General features: G+C 43.6%; 2 protein-coding genes across 2 annotated transcripts in view; one reads left to right on the top strand and one right to left on the bottom strand.

Annotated features, from left to right (window-relative positions):
• Positions 1–6,518: 6,518 nt before the first annotated feature.
• On the bottom strand, positions 6,519–8,456 carry LOC141847612 (uncharacterized). Its single transcript, XM_074735666.1, has 3 exons — positions 8,163–8,456; positions 6,968–7,986; positions 6,519–6,843 (listed from the first exon to the last, which is right to left on the bottom strand). The coding sequence occupies exons 1-3, from the start codon at positions 8,454–8,456 to the stop codon at positions 6,519–6,521; spliced, it is 1,638 nt and encodes a 545-aa protein (XP_074591767.1).
• A 13,114-nt stretch (positions 8,457–21,570) lies between these two features.
• The window catches only part of LOC141847613 (enolase 1-like), a 1,279-nt gene continuing 391 nt past the window's right edge, over positions 21,571–22,458 (top strand). The window contains exons 1-6 of the mRNA XM_074735667.1: positions 21,571–21,659; positions 21,773–21,859; positions 21,948–22,028; positions 22,104–22,205; positions 22,287–22,367; positions 22,440–22,456. Coding sequence (XP_074591768.1) covers positions 21,806–21,859; positions 21,948–22,028; positions 22,104–22,205; positions 22,287–22,367; positions 22,440–22,456 — 335 coding nt within the window. The 5' untranslated portion in view covers positions 21,571–21,659; positions 21,773–21,805. The remainder of the gene's footprint in view (positions 21,660–21,772; positions 21,860–21,947; positions 22,029–22,103; positions 22,206–22,286; positions 22,368–22,439; positions 22,457–22,458) is intronic.

Genomic DNA, 22,458 nt, shown 5'->3' on the forward strand with positions numbered 1-22,458 from the left:
CTGAACTGTAATGCCACTTTTGAATGTAATGATAATTTCCCTGGTTAGTCCTCGTCTTACTTTTGCCTCCCTCATGCTCGTGCGTTCACTGTGAACGTAGTCTGATCCGTCTGTGCTGCCTCGTTCGTTTGAAGATAGAGACGAAATTGCCAGTACAGGAGTCAATACACCAACAACCATGCCGATGTGGTCCTTCCAGTACTTCCTTGCAGAGGGGTCGCCACAGCGGGTCCAAGAGCTCAATCCCGACTACATCCGAGTCAGGAGAGATTGAACCCTAAAAAGGACAATTGCTGATGGAGCAGGTCCGAAACCTGAATTGAGCTCGATCCAAACTATGTCCGAGTCGGGAGACGTTGAACCCTAAAAAGGGACAATTACTGATGAAGAAGGTCTGAGATCTAAATTGAGCTCAATCCTGACTATGTCCGAGTCGGGAGAGGTTGAACCCTAAAAAGGATAATTGCTGATGGAGCAGGTCCGAGACCTGAATTGAGCTCGATCCCGACTATGTCCGAGTCGAGAGAGGTTGAATCCTAAAAAGGGCAATTGCTGATGAAGCAGGTTCGAGACCTGAATTGAGCTCGATCCCAATTATGTCCGAGTCGGGAGAGGTTAAATCCTGAAAAGGGCAATTGCTGATGGAGCAGGTCCGAGACCTGAATTGAGCTTGATCCCAACTATGTCCGAGTCGAAAGAGGTTGAACCATGAAAATGGTAATTACTGATAGAGCAGATCCGAGACTTGCATTGAGCTCGATCCCGACTATGTCTGAGTTGGAAGAGGTTGAACCCTGAAAAGGATAATTGCTGATGGAGTAGGTCCGAGACCTGAATTGAGCTCGATCCCGACTATGTCTGAGTCGGGAGAGGTTGAATCCTGAAAAGTGCAATTGCTGATGGAGCAGGTCCGAGACCTGAATTGAGCTCGATCTCAACTATGTCCAAGTCGGGAGAGGTTGAACCCTTAAAAGGGCAATTACTGATGGAGCAGATCCGAGACCTAAATTGAGCTTGATCCCCACTATGTTCGAGTCGGGAGAGGTTGAACCCTGAAAAGGGCATTTATTTATGGAGCAAGTCCGAGACCTGAATTGAGCTCGATCCCGACTATGTCCGAGTCAGGAGAGGTTGAACCCTAAAATAGGCAATTGCTGATGGAGCATGTCCGAGGCCTGAATTGAGCTTGATCCCAATTATGTCCGAGTCTGGAGAGATTGAACCCTGAAAAGGGCAATTGCTGATGGAGCAGGTCCGAGACTTGAATTAAGCTCGATCTCGACTATGTCTGAGTCGGGAGGTTGAACCCTGAAAAGGGCAATTGCTGATGGAGTAGGTCTGAGACCTGAATTGAGCTTGATCTTGACTATGTCCGAGTCGGGAGAGGTTGAACCCTAAAAGGTAATTGCTGATGGAGCAGGTCCGAGACCTGAATTGAGCTCGATCCCGACTATGTCCGAGTCAGAAGAGATTGAACCCTGAAAAGGATAATTGCTAATGGAGCAGGTCCGAGACCTGAATTGAGCTCGATCCTGACTATGTCCGAGTCGAGAGAGGTTGAATCTTGAAAAGGGGCAATTACTGATAGAGCAAGTCCGAGACCTAAATTGAGCTCGATCCTGACTATGTCCGAGTCGGGAGAGGTTGAACCCTAAAAGAAAGCAATTACTGATGGAGCAGGTCCGAGACCTGAATTGAGCTCGATCCCGACTATGTCCGAATCGGGAGAGGTTGAACCTTGAAAAGGGCAATTGCTGATGGAGTAGGTCCGAGACCTGAAGTGAGATCGATCCCGATTATGTCCGAGTCGGTAGAGGTTGAACCCTGAAAAGAAAAATTGCTGATGGAGCAGGTCCGAGACCTAAATTGAGCTCGATCCCGACTATGTCCGAGTCGGGAGAGGTTGAACCCTAAAAAGGGCAATTGTTGATGGAGCAGGTCGAGACCTGAGTTGAGCTCGATCTTGACTATATCCGAGTCGGGAGAGGTTGAACCCTGAAAAGGATAATTAGTGATGGAGTAGGTTCGAGACCTGAATTAAGCTCGATTCTGACTTTGTCCGAGTCGGGAGAGATTGAACACTGAAAAGGGGCAATTACTGATGGAGCAGGTCCGAGATCTGAATTGAGCTCGATCTTGACTATGTCCGAGTCAGGAGAGGTTGAACCCTAAAAAGGGCAATTGCTGTTGGAGTAGGTCCGAGACCTGAATTGAGCTCGATCCCGACTATGTCAGAGTCGGGAGAGGTTGAATCTTGAAAAGGGCAATTACTGATGGAGCAGGTCCGAGACCTGAATTGAGCTCGATCCCGACTATGTCCGAGTCAGTAGAAGTTGAACCCTAAAAATGACAATTGCTGATAGAGCCGGTCCAAGACCTGCATTGAGCTCGATCCCGACTATGTCTGAGTCGGAAGATGTTGAACCTTGAAAAGGGTAATTGCTGATGGAGTAGGTCCGAGACCTGAATTGAGCTCGATCCTGACTATGTCTGAGTGAAGAAAGGTTGAATCCTGAAAAAGGCAATTGCTGATGGAGCAGGTCCGAAACCTGAATTGAGCTCGATCCCAACTATGTCCGACTCGGGAGAGGTTGAACCCTAAGAAAGGCAATTGTCTGATGGAGCAGGTCCGAGACCTGAATGGAGCTCGATCCCGACTATGTCCGAGTCGACAGAGGTTGAACCCTGAAAAGGGCAATTGCTGATGGAGCAAGTCCGAGACCTGAATTGAGCTCGATCCTGACTATGTCCGAGTCAGGAGAGGTTGAACCCTGAAAAGGGTAATTACTGATAGAGCAGGTTCGAGACCTGAATTGAGCTCGATCCCGACTATGTCCGAGTCGGGAGAGGTTGAACCCTGAAAAAGGCAATTACTAATGGAGCAGGTCCGAGACCTGAATTGAGCTTGATACCGACTATGTCCGAGTCGGGAGAGGTTGAACCCTGAAAAAGATAATTACTGATGGAGCAGGTCCGAGACCTGAATTGAGCTCGATCCCGACTATGTCCGAGTCGGGAGAGGTTGAATCTCGAGGACTTGGGAAAAATGAGGCCTTGAGGAGACGAGAATTGCGTTGCCTGAAAAAGTATGTCTATTGTCTGAAACATTTACATATGGAAATACAAGAGAAGATAGAGAAAGTAGAGATTCTCCAGTAGCCGTCAAGTTCGGTAGGGCCGTAGATGTGTGGCGTAACACGGTCTTGCCAAGTCCTTACCGGAAGGAGTCGGACAGATAGTAGGAACCTGAACTTGTCTTCCTGACGACTCGATATAGCCCTTCCCAAGGCGGCTCGAGTTTGCCAACATCTCCAACCGGTTTGACTTTCTTCCACACCAAGTCTCCCACTTGGAAAGTTCGAGGGATGACTCGTTTATTGTAAGTGTGGCACATGCACTGCCGGTAGGCCATTAACCGGGTCGAGCAGACTTTTGAAAGTTCGAGGGATGACTCGTTTGTTGTAAGTGCACATGCGCTGCCGGTAGGCCTTCGGGAGAGCGAGGCTTCTGAGACGAGATCTAGTTCCATGAGTCTTCGACCGTCATTGTCCTCGTCATAGCATCTCCATCGATTCGATTCGACTCGACCCCTAGCTTCCCCTCCATATACCAAGTGGAAAGAGGTCTTCGGTGCCCCTCCATATACCAAGTGGAAAGGGTGTCATGTCGGTGCCTTCCCTTGGTGTGGTGCGATAAGCCCAGAGAACGCAAGGAAGTTCCTTCACCCAGCTACCTCCTTCGTGATCGAGTTTGGTCTTTAGCCCGCATACTATCTCCCGGTTGACAACTTCGGCTTGCCCGTTGGCTTGCGGGTATGCTACTGAGGTGAAGGTCTGTTGGATGCCGAGTCCCTGGCACCACTCTTAAAGTTTCTTTCCTTGGAATTGTCGCCCGTTGTTCGAGACGAGTTGGTGCGGAATGTCGTATCGGCACACAATATTTTTCCAAAAGAATTTGAGCACCGCTTCTTTTGTGATCCGTGCTTAAGGCCTCGGCTTCCACCCACTTAGAGAAATAATCAACGGCGACAAGAAGGAACTTCTTTTGTTGTGGCCCAGTCGGGAAGGGTCCGACTATGTCCATTCTCCATTGGTCGAACGGACATGAGATTGTCGCCGCCTTCAGTTGTTCAGTCGGATGCTTGCTGAAGGGTTGGTATTTCTGGCAGTGAATGCAAGTGGCCACGAGCTTGGCCGAATCCGCCTGAAGAGTTGGCTAGAAATATCTGGCGAGGAGAACCTTTCGAGCCAGCGCTCGGCCTCCCAGATGATTGCCGCAACAGCCTTGATGAGCTTCCCTCATCACGTAATCTGCATCTTCGGAGCCGAGACACTTGAGCAACGGCCGGGAGAAAGCTCGTTGATACAACTGATCTCCGATCATGGTAAATCGGGAAGCCCTCCTCTTGAGGAGGCGAGCTTGATCCAAGTCTGATGGTGTTTCGCCGTTCTGAGGAAGGCGAGTATTGGAGTCCTCAGTCATTTGGCTCGGTCGAGCCGGAAGACTGGTCTATTTGCGCTACCAATGCCACTTGTGTGATTGGTTCTTCCTCCGCCCATTCGATGACGGAGCTAGCTATTCGGGCTAGCTCGTCAGCCTTGCAGTTCTCGACTCGGGGAATCTTCTGGAGGCAGACTTCTTGGAATTCTGCTTCATCTTTATGAACGCGGTCGCATATCTACGGAGTCGATCATTCTTGATTTCGTAACTTCCTTCCACTTGTTGGGATACCAACTAGGAGTCGAAGTAGAGCCGTACTCGAGTCGCCCCCATCCGTTTGGCTGCTTGAAGATCGACGAGAGCGGCTTCGTATTCAGCTTCATTGTTTGAGGCTTTGAAGCTTAGCTGTATGGCAAGCCGGATCTCTTCTCCCTTTGGAGAAACCAAGAGCACACCGACTCCGCTTCCTTGCTTGTTGGAGGATCCGTCCACATACACTTTCCATTCTTCCTCCGCTTCACCCCTGGGCATCTCAGCGAGGAAGTCGGCCAATGCTTGAGCTTTGATGGTCGAGCGAGGTTGGTATTGAATGTCGTACTCGTCGAGCTCGACTGTCCATTTGATGAGTCGTCCGGATGCCTCAGGTTGAGTGAGCACTCATCCCAAGTTGCTGTTGGTCAGCACAGTGATTGGATGAGATAGGAAGTAGGGTCGGAGCCGTCGAGCCGACAAGACCAAGATCCATGCTAACTTCTCCAAGCTGGTGTATCGGGTCTCGGCATCTTTCAGCAAATGACTGGAGAAGTAGATGGGATGTTGACTTTGTCCTTCATTCTTGACTAGAACCGAGCTGACGGCCGAGTCGGTGGCGGAGAGGTACATCCATAGCGGTTCACCCGGGAGTGGTTTCGCCAGTCGTGGCAGCTGAGTCAGATAAGTCTTGAGTTCCTCAAAAGCCTTGTCACATTCGGAGTTCCACTCGAACCGCTGAGCTTTCCTTAGAATCTTGAAGAAAGGCAAGCTGTGTTCTGCCGAACGGGAGATGAACCGGGGACTGTGATGCGCCCGACTAGCCGTTGAGCTTCCCTGAGGTTGCGAGGGGGAGCCATTTGCGCCAAAGCTTGTACTTTCTCTGGGTTAGATCCCCCTCTGTATGTATCCGAGAAACCGTCTGACTCGGACATCGAATAGGCACTTAGCCGGATTAAACTTAAGTCTGTATTGGCATAAGGTGTTGCAGGTCTCCTCGATGTCGGCTATAAGGGTTCTCCCTGAGTCATCTTTATCATTATGTCATCAACATATACTTCGATGTTTCGGCCCTGTTGATGCAAGAACACTCGATCCATCAAGCGTTGGTAGGTAGCTCCTGTATTTTTCAGATCGAACGGCATAACGGTGTAGCAAAAAGTGTCATCGGCTGTTATAAAGCTAACCTTGTCTTGATCGGTTACATCGAGTGGAATTTGATGATAGCCTTGATAGGCATCTAACATACATATGTATTCACACTCGGCAGTTGAGTCCACCAACTGATCAATCCATGGTAGCGAATAGCAGTCCTTTGGGCAGACCTTGTTGAGGTCTCAGAAGTCGACGCAGACTCGCCATTTGTTGCCTGGTTTCGACACGAGCACCACGTTGGACAGCCAAGTTGGGAAGTGCACCTCCCTGATGTGTCCTGCCTTTAGGAGCTTCTGCACCTCCTCTCGGATGATCTTGTTTTGTTCCGGGCTGAAGTGCCTTCTTTTCTGCTTGACTGGTCGGGCGCCGGGCATAGTGTTGAGTCGGTGGACCGCGACGAGAAGGAGAGACGCCGGTAAGGTCCTCGGAAGTCCAAGCAAATACGTCTTGGTTTCGGAGGAGGCAGGCGCCGAGTTCTTGCTTCAGCTTGGGAGATAAGTCGGCAGCTACTTGGACAATTGTGTTGGCTCGGCCCGGGCATACCTGCAATGATTCTTTACCTTCAAAATTTACCGAGGTTGGGGCTTCCTGAACCACATGGATCTCAGCTCCTTGTACTTTCCGGTTCTTCTTGGCCTCGGTTCGGACCATATCGATATAGCACCTTCGGGATGTTAGTTGATCTCCTCGGGCTTCACCAACTTATCTCCAACCGGGAACTTCATCTTCTGGTGATAGGTGGAGACTACCGCCGAGAAGGCACTCAGAGTTGGCCTTCCCAAGATGACGTTGTAGGCCGAAGGTGCATCGACTATGGTGAAGGGCACTCGTCGAGTCCTCCTCAGCGGTTCTTCGCCCAGGGAGATCGCCAGGGTAATCTGACCGAGTGGTTGCACCTCATTCCCTGTGAACCCAAACAAGGAAGTGGCCATAGGTTGCAAATCGGCTTCGTCGATCTGCATCTGGTCAAACGCCTTCTTGAAGATGATGTTGACTGAACTGCCTGTATCCACGAAGACTCGGGCAATGTCGTAGTTGGCAATGGTGGCATGAATGACCAAGGCGTCATCATGCGGTACTTCAATACCCTCTAGGTCTTGGGGCCCGAATCCAATAATCGGACCTTCTGCTTGTTTGCCTTTGCTCGACTCCGTACACTTCAAGCTGTCGGCTGTGTGCCTTTCGAGCTCGATGGGAGTCCCCATCAGTGGCTCCCCCCGTGATCATGTGAATGCTGCCTCGGGGGGCATTATTGCGGTTGTCTTCAGGAGCGTCTTCATGAGTCTTCACTTGGGGACGGGGGACCTCCTGTCGAGTAGGAGGTGCTGACTGCCTAGGAGAACGGTCTTGGGTACGAGCGGGCCGAGGCGAAGGTGGTCGTGCTTCCCGAGTGGTCCGCTTGGTGGGAGATCTCCGTGGTCTAGGTGCAGGAGATCCTTGTGCACGCTGTTCAGCATCTCGACGGAGCTCCCGGGCGTACTGGTGACATTCGCTGGTGGCATGGCTCCGGGATTGATGGTAGGCACAAAAGCGTGGCAACCATCGGCAGCCTCCAGTAGACTGATCAGACTGGTTGGCTACAGCATGGATGGAGCGATGATTGGACTTGGCGGGAGCTGCAGGGGTATCCGAATCGGGCCTTCGGAGTGGTTGAGGTAGAGGCCTCTGTTCGGCTCGGGTGGTAGTCGGGGGATTCCGACTAGGTCCGCCATGTTGGTTGGAGTCAGCTTCCTTGCGCCGAGCCGACTGAGCTTCCTCTACGTGGATATATTTGACGGCCCGACTCAGCAAGATGTCGAAGTTCTCGGGCGGCTTCTTGATTAAGGATCTGAAGAAGTCTCCCTCCACTAAGCCTTGAGAGAAGGCACTCACAAGGACGTCTGAGGTCGCTGCAGGCACCTCTTGCACCACCTGGTTAAACCGGTGCACGTATTCCTTCAAGGATTCCCGAGCCTTCTGCTTGATGGAGAAGAGATCCATCGAGGTTTTGCGGTAGGTTCGGCTGGTGGCGAAATGCCTCAGGAAGGAATCTTTGAAATCGGCGAAGGAGCCAATGGAAGATGGAGGCAGCCGATTGAACCATCGCAGAGCCGATCCGGCCAACGTCGTCAAGAAGACTCGACACTTGATCGCGTCGGTGTACTGGTGAAGCAAAGCCGCATTTTTGAACCGCCCGATATGGTCCTCCGGGTCGGTAGATCCCGTGTAATCAGGAAATTACGGAGTCCTAAAGTGTCGGGGTAGCTCCTCTTCTAAGATGCGGCGCGCGAAGGGGGAGCTGTTGAGTCCACTTCCCTCTCCCGTCTCGGGACCTTTACCTCGAACTGGGTCCCTAACGAGGATCTGCTCAGCGGCTGATTCCATGGAGGCGTCATAGTAGTCAGCTTCTTGCGGGGGTCGCATGGATGGGGCTCGCGGGGCCTCAACGGGCGTAAACAGTCGGCGAGCCGGGATCGGAGGGACTTCGGCAGGTCTGGTGGAGATTCGGGATGGCCAGCTGGAGCTTCATGCTGATTCCTTGATAGGGCTAGGACCGCAGCAGCTACAGCCCGGTCAAAGTCTTCTTGAGTCATGGTGAGGAGAGGAGGTCGATGGGGATCATCCATCGGCATGTCTCAAATCAGGACTTTTGTGTTTCCCACAGACGGCGCCAAAATATGTTCCTGTTGAGATCCGCTCTTGGATGCGCCGACTCTTCTCAGCACCACACTTGGATGAGGTTAGGCGAGGGGGAGTCTGTGGAGCTGCCAGAACCTGCTATCACAACAATCGTGAGAAGGAAGGCCAGGGGTTGCCCTGGCGCGACCACTCCGATGCTTAAGTCAGTTCATGAGGGAGGAAGAAGGAAATGAGAATAGAAAGTGAGAATTGTGAGATCGCATACCTCCCTCTATTACAGAACCAACCTTATATAAGAGTCTGAGAAGTCATGTCACATCATGAGTATGGCTTGAGGTCCCATCATCGGTATGAAGTTGTCAGAAGGCATGATATATTCAGAGTACGTGTTCCATCGTTGACTTGTATCTGAGGGGTCATGTCACATACATCTGTCAGGTCATCACCATGATTGGTTGCAGAGGTGGCAGGGGGATATTCATAACCGTATAATGGTGGAGTGGCCTTTCAAGGGGCAGGACAAGAAGAGTTGAAGGGTGTCGATTCGGCTCGGGTAGATGATTCGAGTAAGGATTCGAATCGACCATTGGAGAGGAGGTTGTTGTAGGACCGAATCGATCCGGGAGATCCGTTTCCTTGAGGACTCGGTTTGGTCCGAGCAGGTGATTCCGCATTGAGGATTCGAGTCGGCTTAGTCGATTCGAGAGCCGAGGGGAATCCCCTCGGGAGGATTCAGACTCGCGCTATGGTGGGCTTCCACCAACTCTCGACCCGACTTCCTCGACTCGACCCACACAACTCGACTCGACTCGAAGGTCATGGGGCTGGAGGATTTGGTTTGATCCAGGCTCTATGAATCGCACTGGGCCAAGCCAGATAAGCTACCATCAGACTTGACGAACCGTGACCCCACTCCTCACGACCATAACAAAATTCTTATTACATGGGAGTCCATCCCACCTCTGACCATGAGACACACCTTTCATGATTTAAGCTTTAGTCGATTGATGACTAAATTAACTCAACTAGCATAGAAGAGATGTTAAAGCTTATCCATAGCTATTTGGAGGGTTATAAAAAAAGGAGGTGCAAAGGGAGCTTAAAAATAAAACAATTCCCTAATAATAAAACTTTTACTCTTGCTTCTCCACTGTAAATGAATTTAATTAATATCTTTTTTTTTAGCATATGATTTTTACCTTTAAGCCATATATTTTATTGCAAAAGGAATCTTGAAAGTGCAACAATTCTCTAATAATAAAGCTTTTACTCTTGCTTCTCCACTACAGATGCATTTAATTAATGTCTTTTTAATTTTCTTTTAAGTTTAAGATCTTTACCTTCGAGCTCTATATTTTTATTGCAAAATTTTCTCAGCGCTTATTTCTTATCATAATGTAAATGCACTTTATAAAAAGATTTCTCTATCTCCAAGTTTCATGGAGAAGAAAGTGATTTTTGAGGGTTAACTCGCCTTATGACTCTATAAATCATAGAGTATAAATTTGAGGGTTCCTAATCATATTACAAAAAATTGAGTTCTTTATTGCCTTTTTCATTTAGTATTCATATACTTATCTTGGATGAAATTTTATCTTCATTCTAATTTTTCATAATTTTTGGGTAATTATGGATATTAATTTTGTGGTCTTTAATGTTTGCAGGAATTAGAATGATGATAATGATAAATTGGAAGGCTAAATTGCAAGAAAGATCAATCCTGGTTCGAGTTGGGCTCAAATTAGACTCAATTTGACTCAACCAGGTTAAAAGTCAAGCTCAAAAGTGGTTCAAATCAGATTAGGGTTCAAATTGGGCTTAATCAACCCCAATTCAACCAATCCAATTTCATCCGACCCACTACCCAGAAGCCTGGCCTACTTTCAAGCTAGTTCAATCAGCCTAATGTCATGTACTCAAGCTAAGCCCAGATCAATCCAATTTCATTTAGCCCAAGCCAATTAAGCCCGGCCCACTTCAATTGATCCAGCCCAAAGTTAACTTGGTTCAGCCAATTCAAGCTAAGCTCAAGCTTGAACTCAAGCTCAAGCTTGATTCAAGCTGGTCCGGCTGGTCGGCGGCGCTAGGGTTCAAAGTTCTCCTCTCTGCGATTTTCCTCAGCCGCCGACGGTCGCGATTTTAGGGTTTTGGCATCTTCTCTTCTGACGGAGCGCAGGTCGCCGCCGCCCATCACCGTGCTCCCTTAACCTGTTTCGCCGCTCTCTGTTGTTTCCACCGTGTTCTCGCCTTTGCCCCCTCTGTGTTCCCCGGCGATTTGGTCGTCGTCACTGTGTTCCACTGTCGCCGCCTTCATCCACCCCGTCGCCGTGTTCACCCCTTCGCCGCCGCCGTGCTCATCTTTGCCATTCGCCTTTCCGCCGCCGCCGTCATTTTCCCTGTGGTTTCTTCTTCTGTGTTCCACTGTGTTCGTCGCCATATTCCACTTGTGCTCCTTTGTGTCTGTCGCCCCTATTTTTCCCTCTGTTCGGTTGTTTGTGCTCCGATCTGTCGACTCTGTTATCTGATCAGCTCCGGTAATGGAGTTCTGATTGCCTTCCGCCTCCCTACGGTTGGGCCGAAGAGGATTCCGTCTGTGATTTCAGTGGGAACCCCTCTGTCTCTTGTCTGTGACTTCAGCAAGTGCGTTGGTCTCCGCCGTCCATCTCCGCAGTCCCCGAGAAAACCAGCACGGTAAGGTATTCGTTTCAATTCTTTTCATTCTAATTTCCTGTCTGTGATTTCAGCAGGGATGAGCCTGAGGAGGAGGGAATCTGATCCGGCGCTGTTCCATTCATAACTCACCGTGGGTGATTTCTCCGGCGAGTTCATCTTCACCGGTGTCAGCTTGCCGGTTACTGGGTTGTTCAGTGATGAATGGGGGAGGGCTGAAACCCTAACCCTAGCATCACCAAACCCTATCTGCCCTTTTCTTCTCCGGTTGTCTCCGATCAGTTCCAGCAGTAGCTTCGATTGTGCACGTTTTTCGCATTCCATACGGTGGGGCCGAAGAGGATTCCGTCTGTGATTTCAGCGGCCACCCCTCTGTCTCTTGTCTGTGACTTCAGCAAGTGCGCCGGTCTTCGCCGTCCATCTTCGTTGTCACCGGAAAATAGCAGGGGTAAGATGTGTTTTTCTGTTTCTTAATCTGATATTCTGTCTGTGATTTCAGCAGGTATGAGGTTGGAATAGGGGAGGCTTCGTGTTGTGCTGCTCCGTTCGTGTTTGCCGTGAGTGATTTCTCTGGTGAATCCATCGTCACTGCGTCATTGTCTTTGCTGGTGTTGGACTGTTTGGGGCCAAATAGGGGAGGAAAGGGAAGGATTTCCCTAACCCTAGCATGATAGTTCTTTGTTTTGTTTATTACCTGTTCAGTTCTATGTTTATACTTCAAAACCCCACTATGTATATTGTGTATACATTGTATGATTTTGTACATATGTTTTAATCCTAACCCTAATTTCTAGGTTAATTTTGATGTTAATTGATTGTTGTTGTATGCTCTAATCTTAACCATGATTCTAATACTGATTTAATCCTCTAACCCTAATTCTAATTCTAACATTAACTCTAATTGTTAACCATAATTCCTAATTCTAACCCTAACTTCAAACGTAATCCTAATTGCTAACACTAATTCTAATAGGTTGTGGTAGTTGTTGTATGAGGTTGTGTAGGTTATTCTTGTGGTTGATGTATGATATGTTGTTTGATTAATGTTTATTCTAAAACCTCTCCCTCTCCTTATGCTAGGGCCGACCACACAACTCCTGGTGTTAGGGTCGGTCACTTCTCCTTTCACATCTCCCTCTTTACTCTAGGGTCGGCGCCCTTATGGTGTTCTTCCCTTCTCCTAGGGTCGGCGCCCTAACCTTGATTCTTCCTTAGGGTCGGCGCCCCTTTGTTCTCCCTAAGGCCAGCGCCCTAACCTTGATTCTTCCTTAGGATCGGCGCCCCTTTGTTCTCCCTAAGGCCGGCACCTAAAGAAGGAAGAAGAGGAAAGGAAGGTGGCGGCTAGAAGAGGAGAAGTCACGGAAAGATTAGGTCGGATCTTGACTTTCTCGTCACTTGGGTAGCAATGACGCATTGCTAGATGTCGCTCATTGCTTATGTATCTAAAGCGATTTGGGATTAGTTGCCAACGTTACGAGAATCTATTGGGTCACACACAAAGGACACGATGCCTCAGATATTGATTGATTTTAGTTGACTAAATCTTATTCTTGCGATATTTAAGTTACCTTAGTCATGGAGGTTTATATTTTGACATCTTAAGCAAACATCTCCAAGGGGGTATGGACCCAAGATGATTAAGTATAAGTCAAAGTACCTGAAAGTGTTTGAATAGCCTACAGAGGATTCACCTCTCCTTGAAAAAGGAGACGTATACCTTGTGACCACTTATCAGGATTATGATTAAAAGTCTTTGGCTAAAGCAACACATATCAAGAGTATGGTACTTTTAGATACATGTACAAGTAACTTGAATCTATGGAACAAGAAAGCAAGCTTAGCCTAGGTGTGACGTAATCAGCCTAATGGGGATTGACAAACATAAACCATGTCCTGAACTAAGCGGGTATAAGACAGTGAAAAGAATGAGGCACGGTTTATTATAGTAGTTGAAGGGTTTAGAAAATATTCTGGAATCAATCGTTGATTTTTTGATCGATTAAGGATTATGATATACTACTAGGTGCCACTCATGATCATTCCGTAAATAATGATTAATTACGGATAGCCAATATAACCGAAAACATATTGGGTTACATGCACTATAAGTTCTCTGAAGGACTTAAAATGAGTTTGAGAACTGGATTTTTAGATCAAGAGAAATAAAATCTGGTTGGACCAAACAAAGGTAAAATGATGGAATTTATCTTATGAAGATGAAATAAACAAAACTAGTTTGGTTCAAATTGGAGGTGTTTTGGTTATTGAACCAAATAATTCAATTTTGAACTAAATTAAACCAACTTGGTTTGATTTATGATAGAAGATATTTTGACAAAATAGAAGAGATGAGGAGCTTCGTCTTGTGAAGATGAAATGAACAAAATTAGTTTGAGTCAAATTAGAGATCTTTTGGTTAGTGAACCAAGCAATTTAGTTTTGAACCCAATTTTCTACAGTAAATCCTAAATGAATCCAGTTTGCTACAGTAACCCCTAAATGAACCCGATTTGGTTTTCTACAATACCAGTTGGGTTCAGTCTGATTTAGGTTTCTCTGGTTTAGCTTGGGTTTTCCGATTCATCGCATGTGAGCCGCTCTCGCAATTTCTCTCTCGTGCGGGTCACTTCCGCCAAAAACCCTAATCACATGAGACGCCATACGTAGGGTGGATAGCTCACTGTGGGCGCACCGCCCCGCGTCTACCACTGGAAATCTCAGGAGCAGATGGTATAAGGTGCGGTGAAAGCCTAATCTGAAGGTGAGCTGCAATCCCTCTTCTTCTTCTCCTCTCTGTCCGCCACTGTCGCCAAGCCAATTGAGCTCCCTCTGCCCACAGCCGACCATCGGAGCATGTCTCCGTCGAAGGACACCGAACCCTAGCCATTCTCTCCTCCTCTCTTCTCAGATCACTGTCGGATTGAAGCTCAGCTTCGCCGCTACCGCTGCCCTTTCAATCCACTGTCGGATTAAGGTTTCTCACATCGCTGCCGTCCTTTGCCACTGTCGCTCGCGTGAGAGAAGAGCAACACCGGAGCAACAGTAGCCGCCGTTGCTAGTCTGCCTTGCCAAAAAATTCATCATGCAGGATTGGTTGCAGGAAGGAGCTACTGTCGATCGGTTTGTCAGAGCGGAGATTGCTACTGGATTGCTTACCAGATGGAGCCATTGTCGGCTTGTTTGTGGAGCAGAGAACATTGCTGAATTGTTTGTCAGAGCGAATTCACTGTCAAATTGGCTACTGGAGCGGAGCCGCTGTCATGTCACTGTAGGAATCGTTGTCTAGCCACTGGAGCTCTAGTGAATGGTTGCCATTGGTTGATGAAACGTTCATCAAGGACAACTATTGTCGAAGAAGAAACATCATTGATAACTCTTGTGAAGAGCTATATGGCTGTTGTCAATCAATCCCGGTTGTCTAACGACCATCAACTATCTTCTCAGAAGCTTGTGAAGCTTCCGAAGATTGCTCCATCAAACGTCAGAAAGGTTCTAACCGTTTGTCCTAAATCAACAGTCAAAGGTTGACCATCGAAAACTACACTGGGAATACGATTTCCTATGATAGTTAGAAAACCTCAAAAAATGATCGCGACAAACGTTGTTGCATGTTTTTCGAAATAAGATTTTTCACTCGAATCGATAGTTATCAATCATCGACTAGTACCGAAGACGATGACGTGATTCACGGCTTTGGAGTTGTTTAGACAAGAGTTTGGCGTGGATCACCAATAGAGGTGGAACTTCAACAAGGACCGCTCGATTGATACCAACTTTAGCCAATGTCATCAATAAGGTACGCATAGAATATTTACTATTCTATAAAAAAAATAATTTTCAATCATGTCTTGTACACTGTTATTTCCTATCTATGCGTGTGTGTGTTGTAATAATTTCTTGTTAATTATTTATATATTTCTGTTGTGTACATTTAAATGTGTAAACATGCGCATTGCACTGGGATGATCCCTACAAATACTTTATCAATAATAGAGGTATCACAAGGAATGCCTGATGCTAGTTAACCGAATGCGAGTAATTTATCAATTAATGAGATGGTTTCTCAACAGTTCAACCTACGAATAAGTAGTCGTAAGATTATTCCTTAGAAAAAATTTGATATTGAGAATGAGGCATTAATGATTATCCCAGTTGACGATGAAGAACCTCAAAGTATTGTGGCAGCATTGAGATGCTTAGTTAGAGAAAAATAGAAAATTACAATGGATAAAGAAATAAAGTTAATGAAAAAAATTAAGTTTGAAAATTAGTCGGTCTTCCTCCAGGGCGAAGGGATATTGGAAATAAGTGGATTCTCAAAATTAAGAGGAAAGTAGATTGATTGATTAATCTATATAAAACTCGCCTAGTTGCAAAAGGATATACCCAACAAGAGGTTATTGATTTTGATGAGATATTTTCTCCCATTGTAAAGTTTATGTCAATACAGATCATTTTAGCTATCGTATCAAATTTTAACTTGGAATTACATCAGATGGATGTAAAACAAACTTTCCTTAATGGTGAGCTTGATGAGAAAATTTATATGGCACTGTTAGAAGGTTATATTACTGAAAGCTAAAAGAATAAAGTGTGTAGATTTAAAAAGTCTATATAGTCTTAACCAAGCATCAAGACAATGGAATATAAGATTTAATGAAGTTATTTTATCTTATTATTTTGAAATAATCAATGAAGATCATTGTGTTTTCTTAAGAAAGAAAGAAGGAAAGTTTGTTATTTTATCATTATATGTTGATGATAAGTTAATAGTTGGAAATGACATAAAATTTGTAATGGAAGTCAAAACATAGTTTTCATCATAATTTGACATATCTTTGGAGTAAAGATCATAATAGATCGATCAAAAAGACTTTTGAATTTGGTTCAAAATGCATATATCACTAAGATGCTACATCATTTCAGTATTACATTTAAAAGGTGTCTTAAGGCAATCGCCTTAGATATTATATTATTTATTAGATAAATAAAATCACTATTTGAATATATATTTTTTATGTATTTGATTTGATCTTAAATTCAATTACTAATGTTCACAAATAATACAATACATACCATGAGAGAAATTATGATTGGATCACAATTAGTAAGTATCTTTACATGTATAATTATGTACATATTAAAATATTCTCTAGTTGATGAATTGATGAGATTGGACATCATCATTTTCCGTGAGACTAGCATATATTAGACTCCTTAATTTTACAAACAGTTGATCTTCACTAGTTGGAAACATTGAAATATTGAGAGTTAACATATAGATGTTGGTTAAGGGTAACTAATTCATTAGAAGTGACCTGCCACGAGATTTCATATGGTTTTTATGAATGTCTATGAAGATCTCATTACAATTCGAGTGCAAGTTTCCTTTGACTTGAATACACTTGAAGTATTCAAGTCATCTTGGTCATAGAAACTTATACTTTGACATCTTAAGCAAGCGTCTTTACAGAGGTGTGAACCTAGGATGATTGAGTATAAGTCAAAGTGTCTGAAGGTGTATGAATAGCTAATAGAGAATTCACCACTCCTTTAATTAGGAGACGTATATTCTATGACCACTTGTCAAGATTGGTACTCGTAAGTCTTTAGTCAAAGTAATAACACTCACGAGGATGACCATCTTGGATAGTTGAATAACTTAAATCTGTAGAACAATAAACTACAACTTAGGCTAAGTGTCATGTAGTTAGCCTAGTGAGGACTGATACATAGATCATGTCCTAAACTAAGCAAGTATAAGATGAGTGAAAGGAACAAAGACACAATCAACTGTAACTGCTAAAGGGTTTAGAAGTGATTCTGGAATCAATTATGATTTTTTTATTATTTGGGGGTCATAATGTATTATTAGGTGTCACTCATAATTGAAACATAATTAATGATTAATTATAAATGACCAACATAAATCAGGAACCTATAAGATCACACACACTACGAGTTTCTCCAAGAGACATAAAATGAGTTTGAGAATTGGATTCTCAGATCGAGAGAGATTGAGTCTAGTTGGACTAGACAAATGGCAACTATGAAATATATTTTATTAAAAAAAATCACGAATGGGCCATGTTTTTTGAAGACAAAGTGGGTCCTCTTTGATTTAATTATAAACTAAATTAGTTTTATTTTAATTAAAGGTGGTTTGATTTTGATCAAACTTGGTTTGGTTGTGAACCAAACTTGAGACTAATAAATTGGAGTATGGTTTAATAGATTCTGTTAATTTTTTTAACAAAATTTATTTGTTAAACATCTATAAATATAACTCTTATTAAGAGTTATTTACAGAGATTAAAAACCTAATTATTGGACTTTTAAAATCATCCATAAACTCCTCCTTTCGCTTGCCTTGTCGCCGCCTAACACAAGGAGTCTTCTTTATGTTGTCGCAGCGCCACCTTGATTGGGTGGGTGTTGTCGCTAGCCAAAGGTCCCTTCCAAGCTCACAATCGGCTAGAAGATCTTCCCTAATATCAATTCCTCCCAAGGGTCAGCCATCCTAAAGCCAAAGGAAGTTACAATCGACGGTGCAAGCAAGAAATACGAGGAGAAGCAAAGGTTGCTTCTCCACTGAAAGCTATCGCTTCTTCCTTTTATTTTGGTTTTTGTTTCGAAGCAAATGTTGCCGCTAGAACATCCACACCATATAAGTTCGTTGCCCCCTCTTGATAGCAAATCATACAACCTTCGAATGGTAGTGTGATCCCCGTCATTCAATCTGATTCGTATCGTTGGGTTGCTTTAAGCCGCCGGATTCAAAATTAGATCATAGGTCCTCTCTCCGATTGCTTGTCTCCCCCTTCGACTAGTATTGCAGCGGAGACATAACACGTGACTTAAAAAGTCATCGCGAGGAGATCTCGGCATGGATACAAGTAGAGGCAACCTTGTTCAAGGTTGCTAGTTGATGTTATTTCTGTTCCGCATCATTCAAAAGGTATAAAATTATTTATGTCTTATTTATGATTATGTTTACATGTATGTGTTTCCTTGGATGGGTTTTTGCGTAGTTAGTGATAAAATTATTTATTACGCTTCTACTGTTATGATTTGTAAAATAAAAATTTTTAAATTACCCATGTAAAAATCCAACATTTAGCATGTTAAATTGTAATATTGAATAGAAATCTATAGTAAAAGGTACTATTTTGAGCAAGAGTATATAACCCAAGACTTCAGAAGAATTAGTCGAGACGAAGAAAAAATCATATGCAAGTGCTATTAGTAGTTTAATGTATACTATGTTGTGTAGACATCCTGATATTAGCTATGTTATTGGCTGAGTTAGTCATTTCCAATTAAATCTAAGATCGATACACTGAAAAGTGATGAAGAGGATATTCAGATATCTCAAAGGGGCAACAGATTATTATCTCTGTTTCTAAATATTTAATATTGTTAGTACAGATGGAATCAGAATATCTCCACAATGGTATGATATTGTCCACTTTGGGCCTATGCCCTCATAGTTTTGTTCTTGGGCTCTACCCAAAAGATTTTATACCAATAGAGATAACTTCCATCTTATAAACCCATGATCTTTTTCATGTATTTCCAATATAGGATTTTGATTGCATCCCAACAATCCTCCCCTCAAATAAAGGATCACTAGAAGCCTGCCTCTCTACCATTTTCCTCATGGTCCAGCTGCCATATTCCTCATGATCCTACTGTCATTTTCCTCATGGTTTGCCTACCATGTTCCTCATGGTCGGGTTGCCATGTTCCTCATGGTCTGGGCCTCCCCTACTTCCTTCATTTTTCCCGAGAGTCCCCACATGGCTCTACATAGACTATGGCTCTGATACCAATTGTTAGTGCAGATGGAATCAGAATATCTCCACAATGGTATGATATTATCTACTTTGGGCCTAAGCCCTCATGGTTTTGTTCTTGCCTCTACCCAAAAGGCCTCATAGCAATGGAGATATCTTCTATCTTATAAATTCATATTCTTTTCTATGTATTTTCAATGTGGGACTTTGATTGCATCCCAACAAATATGATCCTAAAGGGCTACACAGATGCAGATTGGACAGAGGACATTGATCATAGAAATTCACATCTAGCTATACTTTCTTACTAAATGGTGGCATCATTTCATGGAACAGCAAGAAACAGGTTCATGTAGTGTTATTGGCAATGAAGCTGAGTATGTGACTTGTTCAATGGTTGTGCAAGAAGTCATTTGGTTAAGAAAGTTTTTGAAGTATTTTAAGATTGTTGAGGACAGTGAGAGTCATGTTATAGTGTATTGTGATAATCAAGCTGCTATATCTTTTTCTAAGGATCCAAATATCACAGCAAAGACAAGTACATAGCTATAAAGTATAACTTTATAAGAGATATAATTGCTAAAAAGAAAGATAATTTTTGAGTATATTTCTACATGTGTTATGCTTGTAGATCCTTTTAGTAAGTCATCATTGATTAAAGAGTCATTTTAACACTACTAAAAAATCTCAATTTTGCGACGGTTATTTAGCGGCGGTTTTTAAAACCGCCGCTATTGTATGTTTTCCCGGCGGTTTTAAGTAACCGTCGCAAAACTAAATTATTAGCGGCGGTTTATATTTGATTTGCGGCGGTTTAGTGATTCGCGGCAATTTAAAATTTAATTCGCGCCGGTTTAAATTTGATTTGCGGCGGTTTAGTAAATTTGCGGCGGTTTAAAATTTAATTCGCGACGGTTTATAATAACCGCCGTTATTTTCTTTTTTTAACGCGTCTGAACCCTACCCACACCTTGTTAAACCGCGGTCTAAAGCCTCACGCCGCGGTCTAAACCTCACGCAACTTCGCGTACAAACCCTACCCACACTTTGCTCTTCCTCTCCGCCGACCCTTCCTGCGATTGCTTGCCGAGGCTCGTGGCTGCTACGATTGCTTGCCGAGGCTCGTGGTTTCCTGCGATTGCTTGCCGCCGAGGCTTCCTGCGATTGCTTGCCGCCGAGGCTCGTGGCAAGCAATCTCGCCCACACACCACCGTCGATCTCGCCTTCCATGCTTGTTCTCGCCCACACACCACCGTCGCACCCAGTCACATCTAAGGTTTGGTACCATACCACTTAGTTCCTTGATAGAATCATAGTCGTTCTTTTTCTCCGTGCAATTAATTGATAACGTGATTCGATTTTGTCGTAATTTTGAGTTTGTGATGCCATGTTTTACTCATCTTTTTTTTTCTTGCCAGATCCTTCCACTCCTCCAACTACACTATTGTAAAGAGGGATCCTTTTTATTTCGGCATGTTTTATTGATTATCTTTCTTTTCTTTTGGATGATGCGTGTGTATATAAGTTATCGATTCGGTTCACATTTGAAAGAGCAATGATTTTGAAGCTAGGACCTTGGAAATAGGAGTTGATATTCTTTAACTGTGATATTTGATTAACAAAATCCTCTTCGGATCAATTCCAGTGTATGTCTGAAGGTTATGGAAAGTTTGATGCAAAAGGGTTGTCTCTCTGTAGTCCTTTCGTTATGTTTGTATGGCTTTAGCAATTAGTTCTTTTGCATCTAACTTTGCTCTGCGACTCTCTCCCTCTCTAGGTTCACTCCGTTAAAAAAACAGTTAGCACCTGCTTGTTTTCATGTTTACAAGTATAGGACACAATACTATTTCCCATCTTAGATAAGAGAGCTTAAGTATAATTATACACATTAAAACAAAGATAGTTTTAAATAAAGCACATAGACATCTTTTTAAGTGTGTGTGCACGCTTAAAAACATATACAAATTTTAATAAATTTGTATGAATGGGAAGGCCCTTTTAGAGGTTGGATTAAAGAGTAAGTGCAGAGCTAATGCAATTAATGGTTTGGCTTGATCTACACTTTGATTCAGAAAGAGATTTTCACACAAAACTTTGTCTAAAATCTCTTCGTATAATTTTTGTTGAGTAGAAATATTTAATTGGGTATAACCCAAGTGATGATCTTAAGATCTAGCTAGTGTACTTGCTGTGCCCCTTTTTTTTGTTGAGTATAATTTTCACTCTGGAACTTGTAGTAAACTTGTTGTGCCCCTTTTTTTTATGCCTTATTTAATGGTCTTTTTTTAGCACCTACTATAGCGTGTTTTTAATTTAATTATCTATTATTGAATTAGATATGGACAAAAGTTGGATTTTGAAGCCGCGAGATACTCCTGAATATATAGATGGATTATTGAAATTTTTGGACTTTGCATTTGCTAATGCATCATCCCTTTCCTTTCAATTCATAGCAGGATTCCTTTCACGACCAATTCATTGGCAGGTTTTTTACACCTTCAGTTTTAATTCGATTGCATTGTTGTCAGTATGTTCTTTTATTGCCTACACAGTGATGAATATCAGCTATTAATATTTGCACATGTTCTCAAAATTCTTTGAATGTTCGACCACATGTTATTTTTTTCGTATTTTTGTATGCCTTTAGTAACATGATAAAAATCTTTATCCATTCTGGATTAGGCTGTTGAGAATGTGAATAAAGTAATTGCTCCAGCATTGATCGGCAAGGTATGCTTAATGTTCTTAGCTTTTTGTCCTTTCTGTATTATATTTTTATTCCCCATTCTATTATTACATTTATACTGTATGTCTATCAAGCATGCATATTTAAATTGTTTCAGGATCCTATTGAGCAAGCACAGATTGATAATTTCATGGTACAACAACTTGATGGTACTCAAAATGAATGGGGTTGGTGCAAACAGAAGGTAAATTGCTCTATCAAGTCATTGTTATTTTATTTTTTTCCTTTAGTTTTTAATAATTCATTATTTTGGTTCCATGTTATTGCTTCAGCTTGGCGCCAACGCCATATTGGCTGTATCACTTGCTGTATGCAAAGCAGGTGCAAGTGTGAAGAAAATTCCACTCTATCAGGTTGGTAAAAGTTTTAGACACCACTCCGAATAGCTTTTAAAATTTTCTGATATTTATTCTTTTATTGGGATGTAGCACATAGCAAATCTTGCTGGAAACAAGAACTTAGTCTTGCCTGTTCCTGCATTTAATGTTATCAATGGAGGATCACATGCTGGAAATAAGCTTGCTATGCAGGTTAGAACCCTCTGAGATATCAGTTTCACTTCTGTGTATAAGGTAGTTAAGTTACTTATCTCGAGTTTCTTTTCATGACAGGAATTCATGATTCTTCCAGTGGGGGCTTCTTGTTTCAAGGAAGCCATGAAGATGGGTGTAGAAGTTTATCACAATCTGAAGGTTAGTATTGTGTTATGATTGTTTTACTCACTTCTTTAAGAACATCAGGATACAATTTTCTCTTCGTTTTAGGCTGTCATCAAGAAGAAGT

The sequence above is a fragment of the Curcuma longa genome, chromosome 16 (assembly GCF_044706935.1).
Source record: "Curcuma longa cultivar G26 ecotype Majalengka, Jawa Barat chromosome 16, ITB_CL_G26_1.1, whole genome shotgun sequence".
Lineage (NCBI taxonomy): Eukaryota > Viridiplantae > Streptophyta > Magnoliopsida > Zingiberales > Zingiberaceae > Curcuma > Curcuma longa.